Source organism: Ascaphus truei, chromosome 3 (assembly GCF_040206685.1).
Source record: "Ascaphus truei isolate aAscTru1 chromosome 3, aAscTru1.hap1, whole genome shotgun sequence".
Taxonomy (NCBI): domain Eukaryota; kingdom Metazoa; phylum Chordata; class Amphibia; order Anura; family Ascaphidae; genus Ascaphus; species Ascaphus truei.
Window position 1 is genome coordinate 407,504,273 of NC_134485.1, and position 13,900 is coordinate 407,518,172.

Here is a 13,900-nt window from a genome sequence, read left to right on the forward strand (position 1 = left end):
ATCATCCCACCCCTTTGGAGTTAGTGAAAGCTGATACCATTAGGGCTCCAAGACCTCCCACTTACCATTCCCTCCCACTTCTTTCAGCCTGTGTGTATCTTGTGAGAACAAGTTAACATCAGCAAAGACAGCAGAGACTGCAGTGCTGCGAGTTCAATAGCTGGATTATGCTTTACATACTCATTTATAGAAATGATTGGACTCTTCATGTGATCAATCATTTTTCTCTGCTTTTTTTTTTTTTTTTGGACTGGAAAACAAAATCTTGCTTGAAAAGCATGTTATAATGACAACAGTTGAAGTGGTGTGGTGCTGAAAAGGGTGAGCTGGAAACCACTGCTGCCATCATGTCCCGTGCAGCTCATTAAACTAAGGGTTTGAGAAGTGCCCTGGACTATGAGATCAAGTTACCTGAACCGACAACCGGTGCTAATTAGGTGCAATTAGCTGGCATGTTAAAGACTCAAGGGAGACAAAAGAAGCAAGAGTAATGGCTGTGCAAGCTGCGATCATGAACCCCCACTTCATCCCTTTATGTTTTCCTGGATCTGTGGTGGACTACGAGAAAAATTACCACGAAGAAGCTGATTTTCTGGGTGCTGTTGAGAGTGGGGATTTTAAGGAAGCCACCAGGGACCTTCTTAGCTTCATCGACACTGCCTCTAGCAACATTAAGCTTGCTTTGGATAAGCCTGTGAAATCTAAAAGGAAGGTGAACCACAGAAAGTACCTGCAGAAGCAGATCAAGAGGTGCACAGGTATGATCAGCAATGGAAACATAAGCCAAGGGTCTCCTAAATCCACATCTCCAAGGAGCACCACTCCTCCAAGCTTTCAGTGTAAACCTCCCCCAAAGAGGGACAACGCACAGTCCAATTTGCAAAGCAAGAGCCTGGAGGCTCTTTTTGACCATGCAAAGGAGATCCGTGGAGAAAAGGGTAAGAAGGTGCCCTTGAGGAATCGCAACCTTCCCCCATCCTTTTTCACTGAGCCTGCCAACTCTTCCTCAGGGATCATCTCCACCTCTGGAATGACCCTCAAGGACCTGGAGAAAGGTAACCCAGAAACCATTGAATTTTTTGAACTCTTGGGTCCAGACTACAATAACATGATCTCTGAGCAGGAGATTATTCAAGGGGCATCAGTGCGGATACATCAGGACCTTTCAGCAGAACATACACTCTATGAGCCACATCACTTATTAAATGGGCTCTTTTATCCTGATCCTTGGAACCCATGTAATCAAATTAAAAAGGGTCCCGTGGGAACCAGCAGCCTAAACTTGAATGAAACTTTGAGAAGTGTTCCAGTGCCAGCCTCTATCTATACAAATAACACGGACTCTGTAATTACTTCTCCAGTTGAAGGCAGCTGCTCTAATCTAACATCATTTACTCCCTGCTTCCCTGAGTGTTCCCTTCCACAAATGTTTTATGACTATAACTCAGGATACAACAGAATTGGTTATCCTGTTCTGTAGATCTGCATAGGAACAATGACTTTGTTAGACCATTTAAAGAGCGCTGTACAAAAGATGTGCAATAAGGCTCTCTACTGCAAAATGGTACCAGCAACTTGTCAGTTTGCAGGCAGAGCTGTATTGGCAGCAACCTTACAGTTTGCCTCAAATTGCCCTCATTTGTGTTTTATTGCTAAAAGTGTAAAACAATAATAATTCCCAATACTAACATTGTTTATCAGGCTGCTGATGTATTTGTTTCAGGCACAACTAAAACAAATGTGGTATGTTTTGAAATGTTGATTTTGTATTGATTACAAAGAGCACTATAAGCAAATTGTGATGATATTTGCGTGGACCTAAATAACAACTGTGCATTTCTGTTCTGTGATGGAGGCTGCAGAGATTCATTCTAATTCCCTTTTTATTTTTTAGAAAACCTACATATATGTATATTTTAGGTTTAAATACAGTATGTTTCCTTTTTTATAGAAACTATTTTATATCATGTATAGCCGTCAGGAATAGAAATACAGACTCCAATGGCAAATGGAAAGTACTAGTGTTTGCACAGGGTGAGTAAATTAGAAAACATTTTAATATTTTAGCAGCTTTTAGTGTTGCTATTAAGGGGAACTTATGAAACACCTTGACATACTTCTGAGCAAAATCAATCCTTTAGACATGTATAATGCATTAGATCGTTGGCTGTTATGATGATCCTATTATTTAGGCACCTCTGGTCCCTCTCAGTCCTCTTTATAGCCTTCCCCTGTTCTCTGAACTTCTGACCCTCCTACAACAAAGCTCTTCTGTGGTCAAGATCTCACCATTGGACACTTGCTACACCACTTGCTGTGTTACATTAATTTTGTCCTCACCTTTCAGGTATTATGTTAATATTGTCACTACAATTACATTATAAGGTGCCAACATATCCCACAATGCGGTACAATAAGAATACAATAACCATATACAAAATGAAATAATACCACAGTATCACATACTAAAACAATAGGTGAAAAGGTCAAAAGGACAATCTAAATCTACTATTTTACTTGTTGTAACAGGAGAAGAGCCCTGAGTATTCGTGCACTGCAAAGTGTGTGTGCACAAATGTACTGGTCCATAGATGAACCACTAAGGCAAAAAAAACTAACAGAAAATAATTACATTATGTACTGTAAGAAACGTCGTGCCTTAAATTAACTAGTATTAGATTTGTATTGTCAACGGATTGCTGTTTGTAAAGCAGCAGAAATGAGCTCTCTAAAAGTTGTGGTCAGTTATCAATGTGGCATATCTGTAATGATGTTTAATAAAGTTAAACAAACATTGTAATAAGAAATATGTAATATTTTTTTATCTACAGCTTTTTTTTTTTTTTAGTGCTTTCTACAATAGGGAAAATTGCACAAAACCAAATAATGTATTGCCATTTGCAATTAGTCATGCATTTGAATTTCAGAGCTGGCAGCATATCTGTAAGTTTCCTGCTGTGAGATGGTATATTGTTTTGCAGCTATTGCTATATTTTTGGGGACCTCCATGGAAGGTCATTATGATAAATGTCAAGTGACATGATCTTTCAAGATAATGTGGCCTTTGCACCAAGTAATCGGAGTCTACACTGAGTATTACTTGCAAACTTGTTCAGTTTGTACAGGACACGTTCTGACTTCACACCCAGTGGAGGCTAGGGATCAAGTTTCCGAGACGTGTCTCCATGGCCTCTATTCAACATGCTGTGAGGCCACTTATTAGTGCTGGAAAAAGTTTAGCTCTATTCAAATGAATGGGACTAAACTCTCCTACAGCACAGGGATGCCGCTTCCTCTGGAATATTGATCAGGAGCCCATGTTTCTAATGTTTCAAGTCACTTACCTTTGACACAGATTGGAAAGAATGTCACAGTTGGGTGAAAAGGGGGACACCAGGCATAGAATTTGCATATCGCGTATTAAATGTGCGCCCCATAACTCCTACATTTTTTGTCTGATTGCCATATTTGATAACTTCCAAATCCCTCAGTAATGCACAAAAGCAGAAAAAGTAGAGGGGATGCACCCCAATATATGGATGCTATTTGAATAGCACCAGAACATATTAAAAGAACTATAGCTGTAAGGACAATCAAGATGCAAACATACAAAGGACAAACTAAAATTAATATAATTCTAGACTTATTAAAAAAGAACCCTTAAAACCAATGTAATTAATATAATATTAGATCCATAGCTTGATGGGGTTTTTTTTCCTTCAATTTTCATCATGAATTATGGAATCTGGACTTTTATTTCTACAAAAGTGCTTTTAAGAGCTTTAGTTTAATTTATACATAATCCCCGTATTTCTTTCTGATCTTGGTAGTCCTCACAATAGTGTGTTCACCTATCATCTCAACTTTTTACCTGCATAAGTCCATATACATTTATATATTTGTGTAAAATAATATATGAATCAGGAACCAAACAGATTTAATAATTTTAATAGTGTTGTTTCCTCAATCTACAGGACACGTGTATACCTATTGTGTCCATACACCATTTGAGAAAATATTGTTGGAAAAGTATTGAACTCTTAAAATGGCCATGAATGTCTCGCCCCCCCCTCTATGAATTGATGTATAACTCAGTCAGCCTCAGTGCAACTTTGGAATCTATTCTGTCCTCCGTTGGTTATGAGCCCATTACTAGCAATATCAGAAGCAGCATGTCTTGTAAATTGCAGAGTATTTCTTGTTTAGCCATTTGGCGATCGCATATTGAACGTGCACACGCTATGAAGAGTTGCAAAACACTTAAAATGTATGAAACAAACTTAAGCCAATGTTAGCAATATTTCCACTTCATTGTAACTTCTTACACTTCACTGTATATTGTATGTCTAGCTATATGGGACATGATGTTTGATCAAAGCTAAGCCCTGCAGAGGCAAACAAAGTTGAATATCCCAGGATTTTTACTTGCATATTGAGATGCTCTGACAGGGGCGGCCAACTCCTAGTCCTCAAGGGCCACCAACAGGTCAGGTTTTAAGGATATCCCTGCTTCTACATAGGTGGCTCAGCCATTGACTGAGCCACCTGTGCTGAAGCATGGATATCCTTAAAATCTGACTTGTTGCTGGCCCTTGAGGACTAGTGTTTGCCACCCCTGCTCTAAGATGTTTTTGCATGAGTATATTTTCTCCTTTCTTTCCGGATTTAACCTTCAGTGAATACTGGTTGAATGTTTTGTGAAATAAAATAAATACTGCTGTGTTGGGATTTACAGCACTTGCCAACTGGCTCTTATTTTCTTGACTGTCTTTCTGAATCGAGAACTGATTGTCTAAATCCTACACACCATAAATAATGTCTCGCTTATCTAAAGATCCTTTTTTTTTTTTTTTTTTAGATTTACTGATTTTATTTAATGTAGCATTTAGAATTATTGTTGCCCAATGTACATCTGATGAGTTGAAATAAACTCTGATGATTTCTTTTTAAGTCATTGCATTCATTCAGTAAACTTAGATTAGGGCATCACAAACTCTTCTGTATTTGCAGAACACTTCTCCATTAACAATTAACTGAAGGCTAACGATTGAAGAGCTCTATTCTTTAATAAACGTACAGAGCTATATATATATATATATATATATATATATATATATATATATATATATATATATATATATATATATATATATATATATATATATATATATATATATATATAAAATCATGGGTGTTGTAGGAAAAACATTGGGCCGGGATTCAATAATAAAGCAGTGATATAAAAGCCACAGACTGCTAGGGAATTTGGCCTACAATGCATTTTGAATGCTTCAAAGGACCAACACAGATGGTCTAGCACAGAGTGAGAATCTCCCTTTAACTATGATATTAGATTGATTTATAACCACACAGTGTCTGCAGTGCTTATTTGTTGTAATATGCAGGACTGAAGACACAATGCATAATTACCCTTTGGTAAATGGTAGTTTTATGTAGAGACTGCATGAATATAAAATATATGCTACTCCTTTTATCTATATGGTATCTTGTAAATGCATCTTTGCCATGACGTGACTAACTGCAGTGTATTTATTAGTTATGTCGTTTTGTTGTGGTGTGTGCTGTGTTTGTTTTTTGTTGTTGTTTTTTTTTAAAGAATAACAGCCTGCAGTTTAGCCTACAATTTTATACAGTATTTGAAATAATTTTTTTGCATATTAAAAAAAGTTGGTTTTAATTTGTATTTAAGATATATCATTAATCATGGTAATTCTAACTGAGCACAATTATGCCTTTTTATCAAACAATATTTTAATTCTCAAACCTGTTAAAGTATTATCAAAAGGAGTTTATTCTCACTAGTTTTATTGTGGTTGCAGGTACTACACTCCCCTTTGCAAGTCATTCTTGCACAGTATAAACCTAGAAATTGATGAGGGATACGACTAGTTGATTCTTTATTGTCCATTTTTTCCGTGTGTAATGGGGAACATAGCTCTGTCTGTGTGTCCTTTTGAATGGTGTAATGTTCTTCACATACCTGCAAATGCTTCCGTTCTAGCATTTGTTCCCTCCCTGACAATAACTTCCATACTCCCAGTTACATACATGTTAAGGTAGCTAAAAGGTTCTGGTGATATCTGTATCCCTACTTTCTTCCAGTGAATGTTCTTCCAGAGCAGTTGAGGTACTTCACTGCTCCCTGATGATGGTGATGATTATGACGATGATGATAATAATAAGAGAAATAGACTCTGGATAAGTCCAGCACTTCATGTATACTTTAGATTGATCCAAAATGATGCAAAAACATTGTTACTGTATATTTATGAATGACCAAACGGATACAATGAATGCAAAGTGGAATATTAAAAGCATATGTGTTGTGAAGTGCCTCACACAAAAGCAACAATTTGTAATCATTGTTTCTTACAACTTCTTCTTTTTTTTTTTAATAGTATTTAATATTTGGGGATGCAGGTACAGTAATTGAAATGCTATTAAAATGTAATGGTTCTGTGCTTGTTGGAAAAAGGCCTCTGTAAAACTGTGGAGAAAAGCCCACTGGATATTGTTTTTTAAAAGGTCGTATAATGTATCTGTACTAGAAATAAGGCGGAGAACTTTTGACATTTATAGCAAAGCAAAAATGAACATTGAGCAACTCTGTATATGCATATTTGGCCATTGAAGGAACATTGAGAGTAATAAAAAAAATGTAAGTAGTATTTAGTACTGAGGCAGTATGTTCATTTTTCAGGGAGCAATTGATTGAACAATGTAAAAAAGAATAAAGGCAAGCATACTTTGGTAATTCCATCATTTTATAGTTCCACTTAATCTGTTATCTGGTATACAAAATGTAAAGCTACAAAAAGTGACAAACCCATCTGTTAAATTAAAGGTATGTCTTGAATTTAACATGATATAATTACATTTATCAGTGCATATAAAAGAAACAAGTCTAAACCAATGTGGCTAAATACAGTGGCGACACGTTTTATTCTTAGTTGGCTAGTTCCGCAAGCCGGGAGATTTCCCGGCTTGCTAGCCAAATCCCCTCGGCGTTCCGCACGTCACCGATGCGCGGTCACGCTTCATCGGGTGCCTGCGCCCCATGCACGCGTGCCCAGGGCTCCCTGAGGGAGCCCTGGTGTCCCACGATGTGGGGGACGGCGGTGGGGGGTTCCGGCAGATCCGGAGAGTGGAGGGGGAAGCCCCGATCGGAGCACCGCTCCTCCGATGCTTCGGCGCGTGCCCGGTTACTGTCGCGGCCGAGACCGGGCAAAGGTAAGAATAAACTCGGCCGCGACAGTAAACCAGTAGGGGAGGAAATGGAAAGGAAGAGGCAGGCGTTTAGATTCTTAAAGTCAGAGACGGAAGCATCGTATCACAATTATAAAGAATGTACTGTAACACAAGTTGCAAAAGAGCAATCGAATTTGCAAAAAGTGTAAATGGGGGGGGTATCTCGATGGCATGCACCCAAGCCTTCTTAAGTAGCTAAATTCAGTAATAGCCAAACCATTAGATTTACAGTAGTATTCGAGGACACCATTTCCATAGGCTCAGTACCACAAGATTGGCGTAAAGCAGACTTGGTGCCTATATTTAATGAAAGGGGGCTAGGTCACAACTGGGGAATTACAGACCTGTAAGCCTGACATTAATAGTGGAGAAGCTACTTGAAGATTTAGTATGGGATAATTTTCACGAATATCTAATGGTAACAAAACTATTTGTAGTAGTCAGCATGGATTTGTGAAGGATAGATCATGCCAAACTAACCTTATTTGTTTCTTTGAGGAGGTAACTAGGAATTTAGATCAGGGTAATGCAGTTGTAGTCTACTTAGATTTTACGAAGACTTTTGATATAGTGCCACACGAGGTTAGTGTACAAAATATCGAAAATTGGACTCCGTAAAAATCTTTGCACCTGGATTGAAAACAGGTTGAAGGATAGACAACAGAGGGTTGTTGTGAATTGAACTTGGGCTAAAGTTGTGATTGGAGTACCTACAGGATCGGTACTTGGATCTCTGTTTTAAAAATAAATAAATATTTGAAGTGACCATGAGGTTGGCATAGAGGGGAAAGTCTCAATCTTTGCTGATGGCACTCAATTGTGTAAAGTACTGTAGTAAAATCAGAGCAGGATGTAATTTCTCTCCAGAAGGACTTGGATAGACTGGAAATTTGGGAAGGTAAATGGCGGATTAGGTTTAATACAGATCAATGTAAGATTATGCATTTAGGACACAAGAATAAACCGGTGTCTTACAAATGAAATGGGGCAAACTTAGGTCAATCCGTGATGGACAGAGGAAGGTAGAATGGCCTAAAAAGGTCAAGTTGTGTACCTTGCACTACACCAATATTGAAGTGGGGAACCAATAAATTGTGACATGTGTGATAACGGAACAAAAACTGCAATAAAGGGTGCGGTGGTGATGCTGGCAGGGATGGGGTTAATGATGAACACAGAAAAGAAAGAAAGCTCCCTAATAGCCGCACAGAAGAACACCTATGCCTATATTAAAAGTTACTATTTATTAATAAATGATTAAAATATATTTATTGCAGCAAAAACTAACGTGAACCAAAGTGATTAAAATAAATTAAAAACGGAGAAGGTAACTGTATGCCTAATTCAAACTGACAGTGTAAGCTAGGAATAACTATTGTCAATCAAGATACCCCACTGCTATATAATTATACTAACAGTGGTAGTTATACCAATACAATTCTAAGTCGTTATCTCAAGTTCAGTAGAAATTACATGGGGTTATCCCTTAAGGTTGGAGGAAAGGAAATTTCACCAGCAACAAAGGAAAGGGCTCTTTACGGTAAGGGCAGTTAAAATGTAGAATTCATTACCCATGGAGACTGTGATAGCAGATACAATGGATATCTTTAAAAAAAAATGATGGACAACTTTTTTTGAAAAGAAAGGAATATATTAAGTAAACAAGGGAAAGATGTTGATCCTGGGAGAAATCTGATCGCCATTATTGGAGCCGGGAAGGAATTATTTTTTTCCCCTTCTTGAGACATTTGTTTCAGTGGTTCCCCCCCCCATCCTCTGGATCAATATACTATAAATACAAATATAGGATAAGTACTGTATGTCATTTATATTTCAATATTGGTTGAACTTGATGTGTGTGTATATGTGTGTGTGTGTGTGTGTGTATATATATATATATATATATATATATATATATATATATATATATATATATATACATATATATATATATAATTTTTTTTACCTCGTCTGCTATGTAACTATTTATCCCATGATAATGGATGTTGAGATTAAAGCGTTGACCAAGACACATGCATGATCTGAGAGTGGAAAAAAGAGCACACTTTGGTTTCAGAGTTGTGAACAGTAACTGTATATTAACTTGACTCTGTTCCTTTTTTGCCCATCAACTAGAACTGTGTGAGATTTGTATTGTATCTCCAAGGTATCACGTGTAGCCCCGATAAGAAATGGGGGCTATATATCTTTCTCCTACTGGTGTAAGTCCTGTTAAGGGCAGGCCGCCAGTAGTTATCATGGGTTTTTCCCCCGCTTCAAGCCCTGCCTTGAGTGATAGAGGCAGGCCCCTGACTCTGTATGCAGGCCTGATACAGAGGGGAGGTCCTGCTGACATCATGAGGGGTGGGGCTGTCTCTATTTAGTGGGCTGTTCCTGTAAGTGACAAGTTCAGTTCTGTCCTGGGAGCAGAGAGTGCTGACTGTCCTGGGAGCAGGAGAGATGGTCAGAGTTGGAGTTGGGAGAAGGAGACAGGAGAGAGGACACTCAGCTATATTGAGTAGAGCTGATAGCACATAGTGCTGTGGACCAATGCCCCTCACCCTGCTGAGGGGGTGAGGGGGGAAATCTAACCTCACCCAGAGGGTATGCTCTTGGGTGGGGATCAGGGGTATTGAGACCCCATACAGACCATCCTGCAGCGATACAGCCTGGAGGAAAAAGGAGAGGAGGCCCATACCCTGAACCGTGCATATGATCTGCTGAGGTGCATGAACTGTTGCTGAGTGCTGTATAAGGACAATAAAGACATTGCTGTTTTACATAAAGACTGTGTGAGATTGGAGTCTCTCGCCCTGGGACCAGGGCTTTCTCTGGGAAGATTCCAACCTATCCACTAGGTTTCGCCAGAGATGGAGGTGCTGCACCACCACCACTAGAGATGAAGGCATATACCCCAGAAGCCTGTCCCTGTTATCCCCAATACCAATGCAGGAGACTCAGGCCCCCCTGTTCCAAGCAGGTATGCACCACCATAGTACACGTAGCCAGCCCTCACTACACCCTAGAGGTCCAATCTGCGACCGGGGGGGAACATGGGTTACACATGGATAAAGCCTACTTCCAGGAAGTCATTATTGCTCAGCCTGCAGCACCATAACATGTCAGAATACTTCACATTGGGTCATCGGTTCTTTCAAGACAGCGACCCAAAACACAGTGCATTGACGACATCCATTATACTATTAACTGTATCAAATACTGTAGTACTGTGCTATTCTTTTTTCATTCTTAGCAATAACCATACTGTATTTATTTATATACTTACAGATCCCTTGACTTAAGCCCCATTGAATTGGTCTGGTATACAAGTACTATCTGCACAAGCATGTGTGCCCAATGCTACATCCAATTGACAAAACATATATGGTAATAAGTATAACGTTTAAATACTTCATTAATAATAATAGTTACTTTGCTATTTAGTTAAACCCTTTGGCCAAAGCGTCATAAGTCTGCATACCAAACATCAAGGTATAACCAAAAACAGAGGTAAAGAGAAGGGTTCACAGTGTAGTGTAGGACCTGCATTTTTGGTTATTACCATATATGTTTTGTCAATTGGATGTAGCATTGGGCATCCTTGTCTTTTGTTGTATACATTTGCCACGCTCAGCAGCACTCTTTTTTTTGACATAAATATATATTCATGATGTGGAGGGTGTAGCAGTTTGAATACCTGGGAATGTGTGTTAGTGAAAGGGATAAAGAATTACTGGAATGAATGTCTAACTGTTAAAACTTGTGACAACTACATAAAACAACTACATAAACCATAGAAAAAAATGTTTTATATTACTGGTGGTTATTGAAAGACATGAGATGGCAATAAAGATGTAATAATATGAAATCATTGTCTTGTAGTTTTTGTATTTGTCATAAAACGTTTTTGTTTGCCATTTTCTTTTATTTCTCTTCCAATGCACCACTATCCTGTATCTTAGGTTAATGGTCAAACATGGGCCTAGTACTCTGAACATCAATAGACAGAACTTTGGGAACAGGTGAGTATCAACTACTAATTGGGTGTGAATGTCTTATTCAGATTTCACCGTTTGGTAAGAAAACACCAGATGTGGGAAATTGGCCAGTACTCGAAATTTTATTCAGATTTCTTTCTAATCCTTCATTGGATCATGTCTAGGTGGGTATATCCAGTAAATTCAATGGAAACTCTGAAAAATGTTTTGATACCGGATGCTTCTGTTCTCCTCCTTTTACTGATGAGACTCATACAGTATGCTCAAATAGAGTCTCAAATAACAAAAATTGTTAGTCCTACATATTGTGTTTTGCAGTCATATTGTGAGAGGTAAATAACAGTATTACATGTAATAAACATGTTGATCTTCTAGACTCTGATGTTGTAAGTATTCTAAAAGGTATGTGTCTTTTTTAAGTAGGGACATATTTTGCATTGGTCACATTTGTGAGCCTACTAATTTAGGGGAAAAACCCTTGTGCTCTCAATCTTTCTAAACATAATAGATGAGATGATATTGCCTAATGTCTGTGATCTGGTGAATATGAATTTAGGATCTGTACAAATAGTCTTCTTCATCTAAGGGTCTAGTGATAGTATAAAATATTGTTATATTTTTTCAACACGGTGTTCCCGTGCCATCTTCCAATTCTAGATGCTCTACATTTTCCAGTCTTTCTGAACATATTCTATTTCAAACTGGAAGGACGGATCCTGAGATTGAAATCACAGTCACACCAGAGAGCCACAGCCAGCAATTGCAAACAAAGAGGGATCTTGGATGGCTATGTAAGACCAGAGACCTCAGGGTGGTCATAGGAGGTATATGTCAATATTTGCTCTCATAGGGCCTGGGTATGTGTTTTTCTATAGATTATCAACTTTGTTCCTAAAATCTACTATATATTTGAGTCCGGAAAGGTCAACAAACAAACAAACACTCTCTCCTTGAGCACAGGAGATGATTTAAAAAAAAATGTATTAGGAGATTTTAGCTCAATTAGATTTGTTTACATTAGAAAAGAGGCATCTAAAAGGGGATATGATTACTATATACCAATACATTCTGGGACCATACAAGGAGCTTTCAAATGAATTATTCATCCCATGGGCTATACACATGACACAGGGTCTGGTACCACGTGTTTCCAGCTTCCTAAAGCTTCCCAGAGGACTCTGAAGAAGTCGCTGTCAGTAATAAAATGCGTTGTACCAGACATTGAGTCAATACTCCGCGACGTGATCGTGGCTGGGTCGCGCCGCATGTTATTTTGTGGGCTGTTATCAGTGAGTGCCTCATCTACATTGGGACATCTCTTATTCTAAGACAGATGGTCTGGAGTGGAAGCTGCTTGGACACAGCTCAGGGTTAATCTCTGCATCGTTGGCGGTGATATGATTCACTATTGCTTGTTTTTAACTTATACTGTATTCTGTAAGTGCGCTTGATCCCCTTGTTCTCATTTCCCTTTCCCAATAAATTTCATATTTCGCTATGGGGTTGTGCGCTCTTCTTTTTTCGGTATATATATATATATATATATATATATATATATATATATATGTGTGTGTGTGTGTGTGTGTGTATTAGTTTTGGCCAATACAGGCCACAAATTAGTAAGACTGAGCAAAGACGGAATGCAAAAGGTACATGCCATCATTGGCCAGGCATAAAAATCCCTCCATGAAGGTATACTGTAGATCTTCCGAAGGTAGACTTTAATAAAGGACAGGATCCTGTGGCACTCAAAAAAACTTTGCCAAGAGTCAAATTGGTCACAAGGGTAGTTGTTACCTTAAAGCTGCAGTTCAAGCAATATCCTACGTGTGTGTTTTTTTTTAAGCCACGGGGTTTGGACGGAGTTTCAGGAGTACGGTAGGAGAAGGGGGACCCCTATGCTTAGATTTATTTATTTTTATTTTACATAGAAATAACTTGCATCACTTTTAGAGATCCGGGTTATTTCTGCTCATCGGCACTTTTAGGAAGTGCAGGTGAGAGTTAATACAGGATGTGGAGGGTGATTTAAAGCTTTCCCAGCTTCAGCAGGGAGGAGAAAGAAGAAGAACGTTTATGCAAGTGACATACAACTTTTGTAAATGCTCTAAAGGAAGTGGAGGGGTGTAACATTATTAATAAATGTTGCCTATAAAGGCTAAGGTGCATATTGTACTCAAAGGCTGCACAATATAAGAATACATTATTTTTATGATGGAAAGACACTTTCCATATACTGAGGATTTGTGAGCAGTCCTCAATCTTCAAAATGTATTTCTACTAATTCTCTCCTACATCATGGGAGCATCTATATCACTCAGATCAGTGCTCAAAGTGGATGTGTGACAAGTTGCTCTTTATACAGTATGCCCCACGCATTTCTCTGCTCCTCCACTGAGCGTCACTAAGAAGTTAAAGTTTATCCATTGTACTCTTTGTGCTTAATGTTTACTTGCTGCTTACTTGTATTCAGTATAAACTTGTCTTATAGTGGCCTCCAGTGGCCAGTCAGAATATTACTGTACTTAAAATTGTAATGATAAAGAACACTTTGGTCCCCAAACCTGCCTTACGCCATATTCGCACAGCATAAAGTGCTTTCACTGCAGTCAGGGACTCTGGGTAATCACATG

At 38.5% G+C, this 13,900-nt stretch overlaps 1 protein-coding gene across 1 annotated transcript; it reads left to right on the forward strand.

The window, feature by feature from the left end:
• The first annotated feature begins 112 nt into the window (after positions 1 to 112).
• Positions 113 to 5,033, forward strand: FAM181B (family with sequence similarity 181 member B). The gene has a single exon (XM_075592606.1). The coding sequence runs from the start codon at positions 491 to 493 to the stop codon at positions 1,478 to 1,480; it is 990 nt and encodes a 329-aa protein (XP_075448721.1). The 5' UTR covers positions 113 to 490; the 3' UTR covers positions 1,481 to 5,033.
• Positions 5,034 to 13,900: the final 8,867 nt, after the last annotated feature.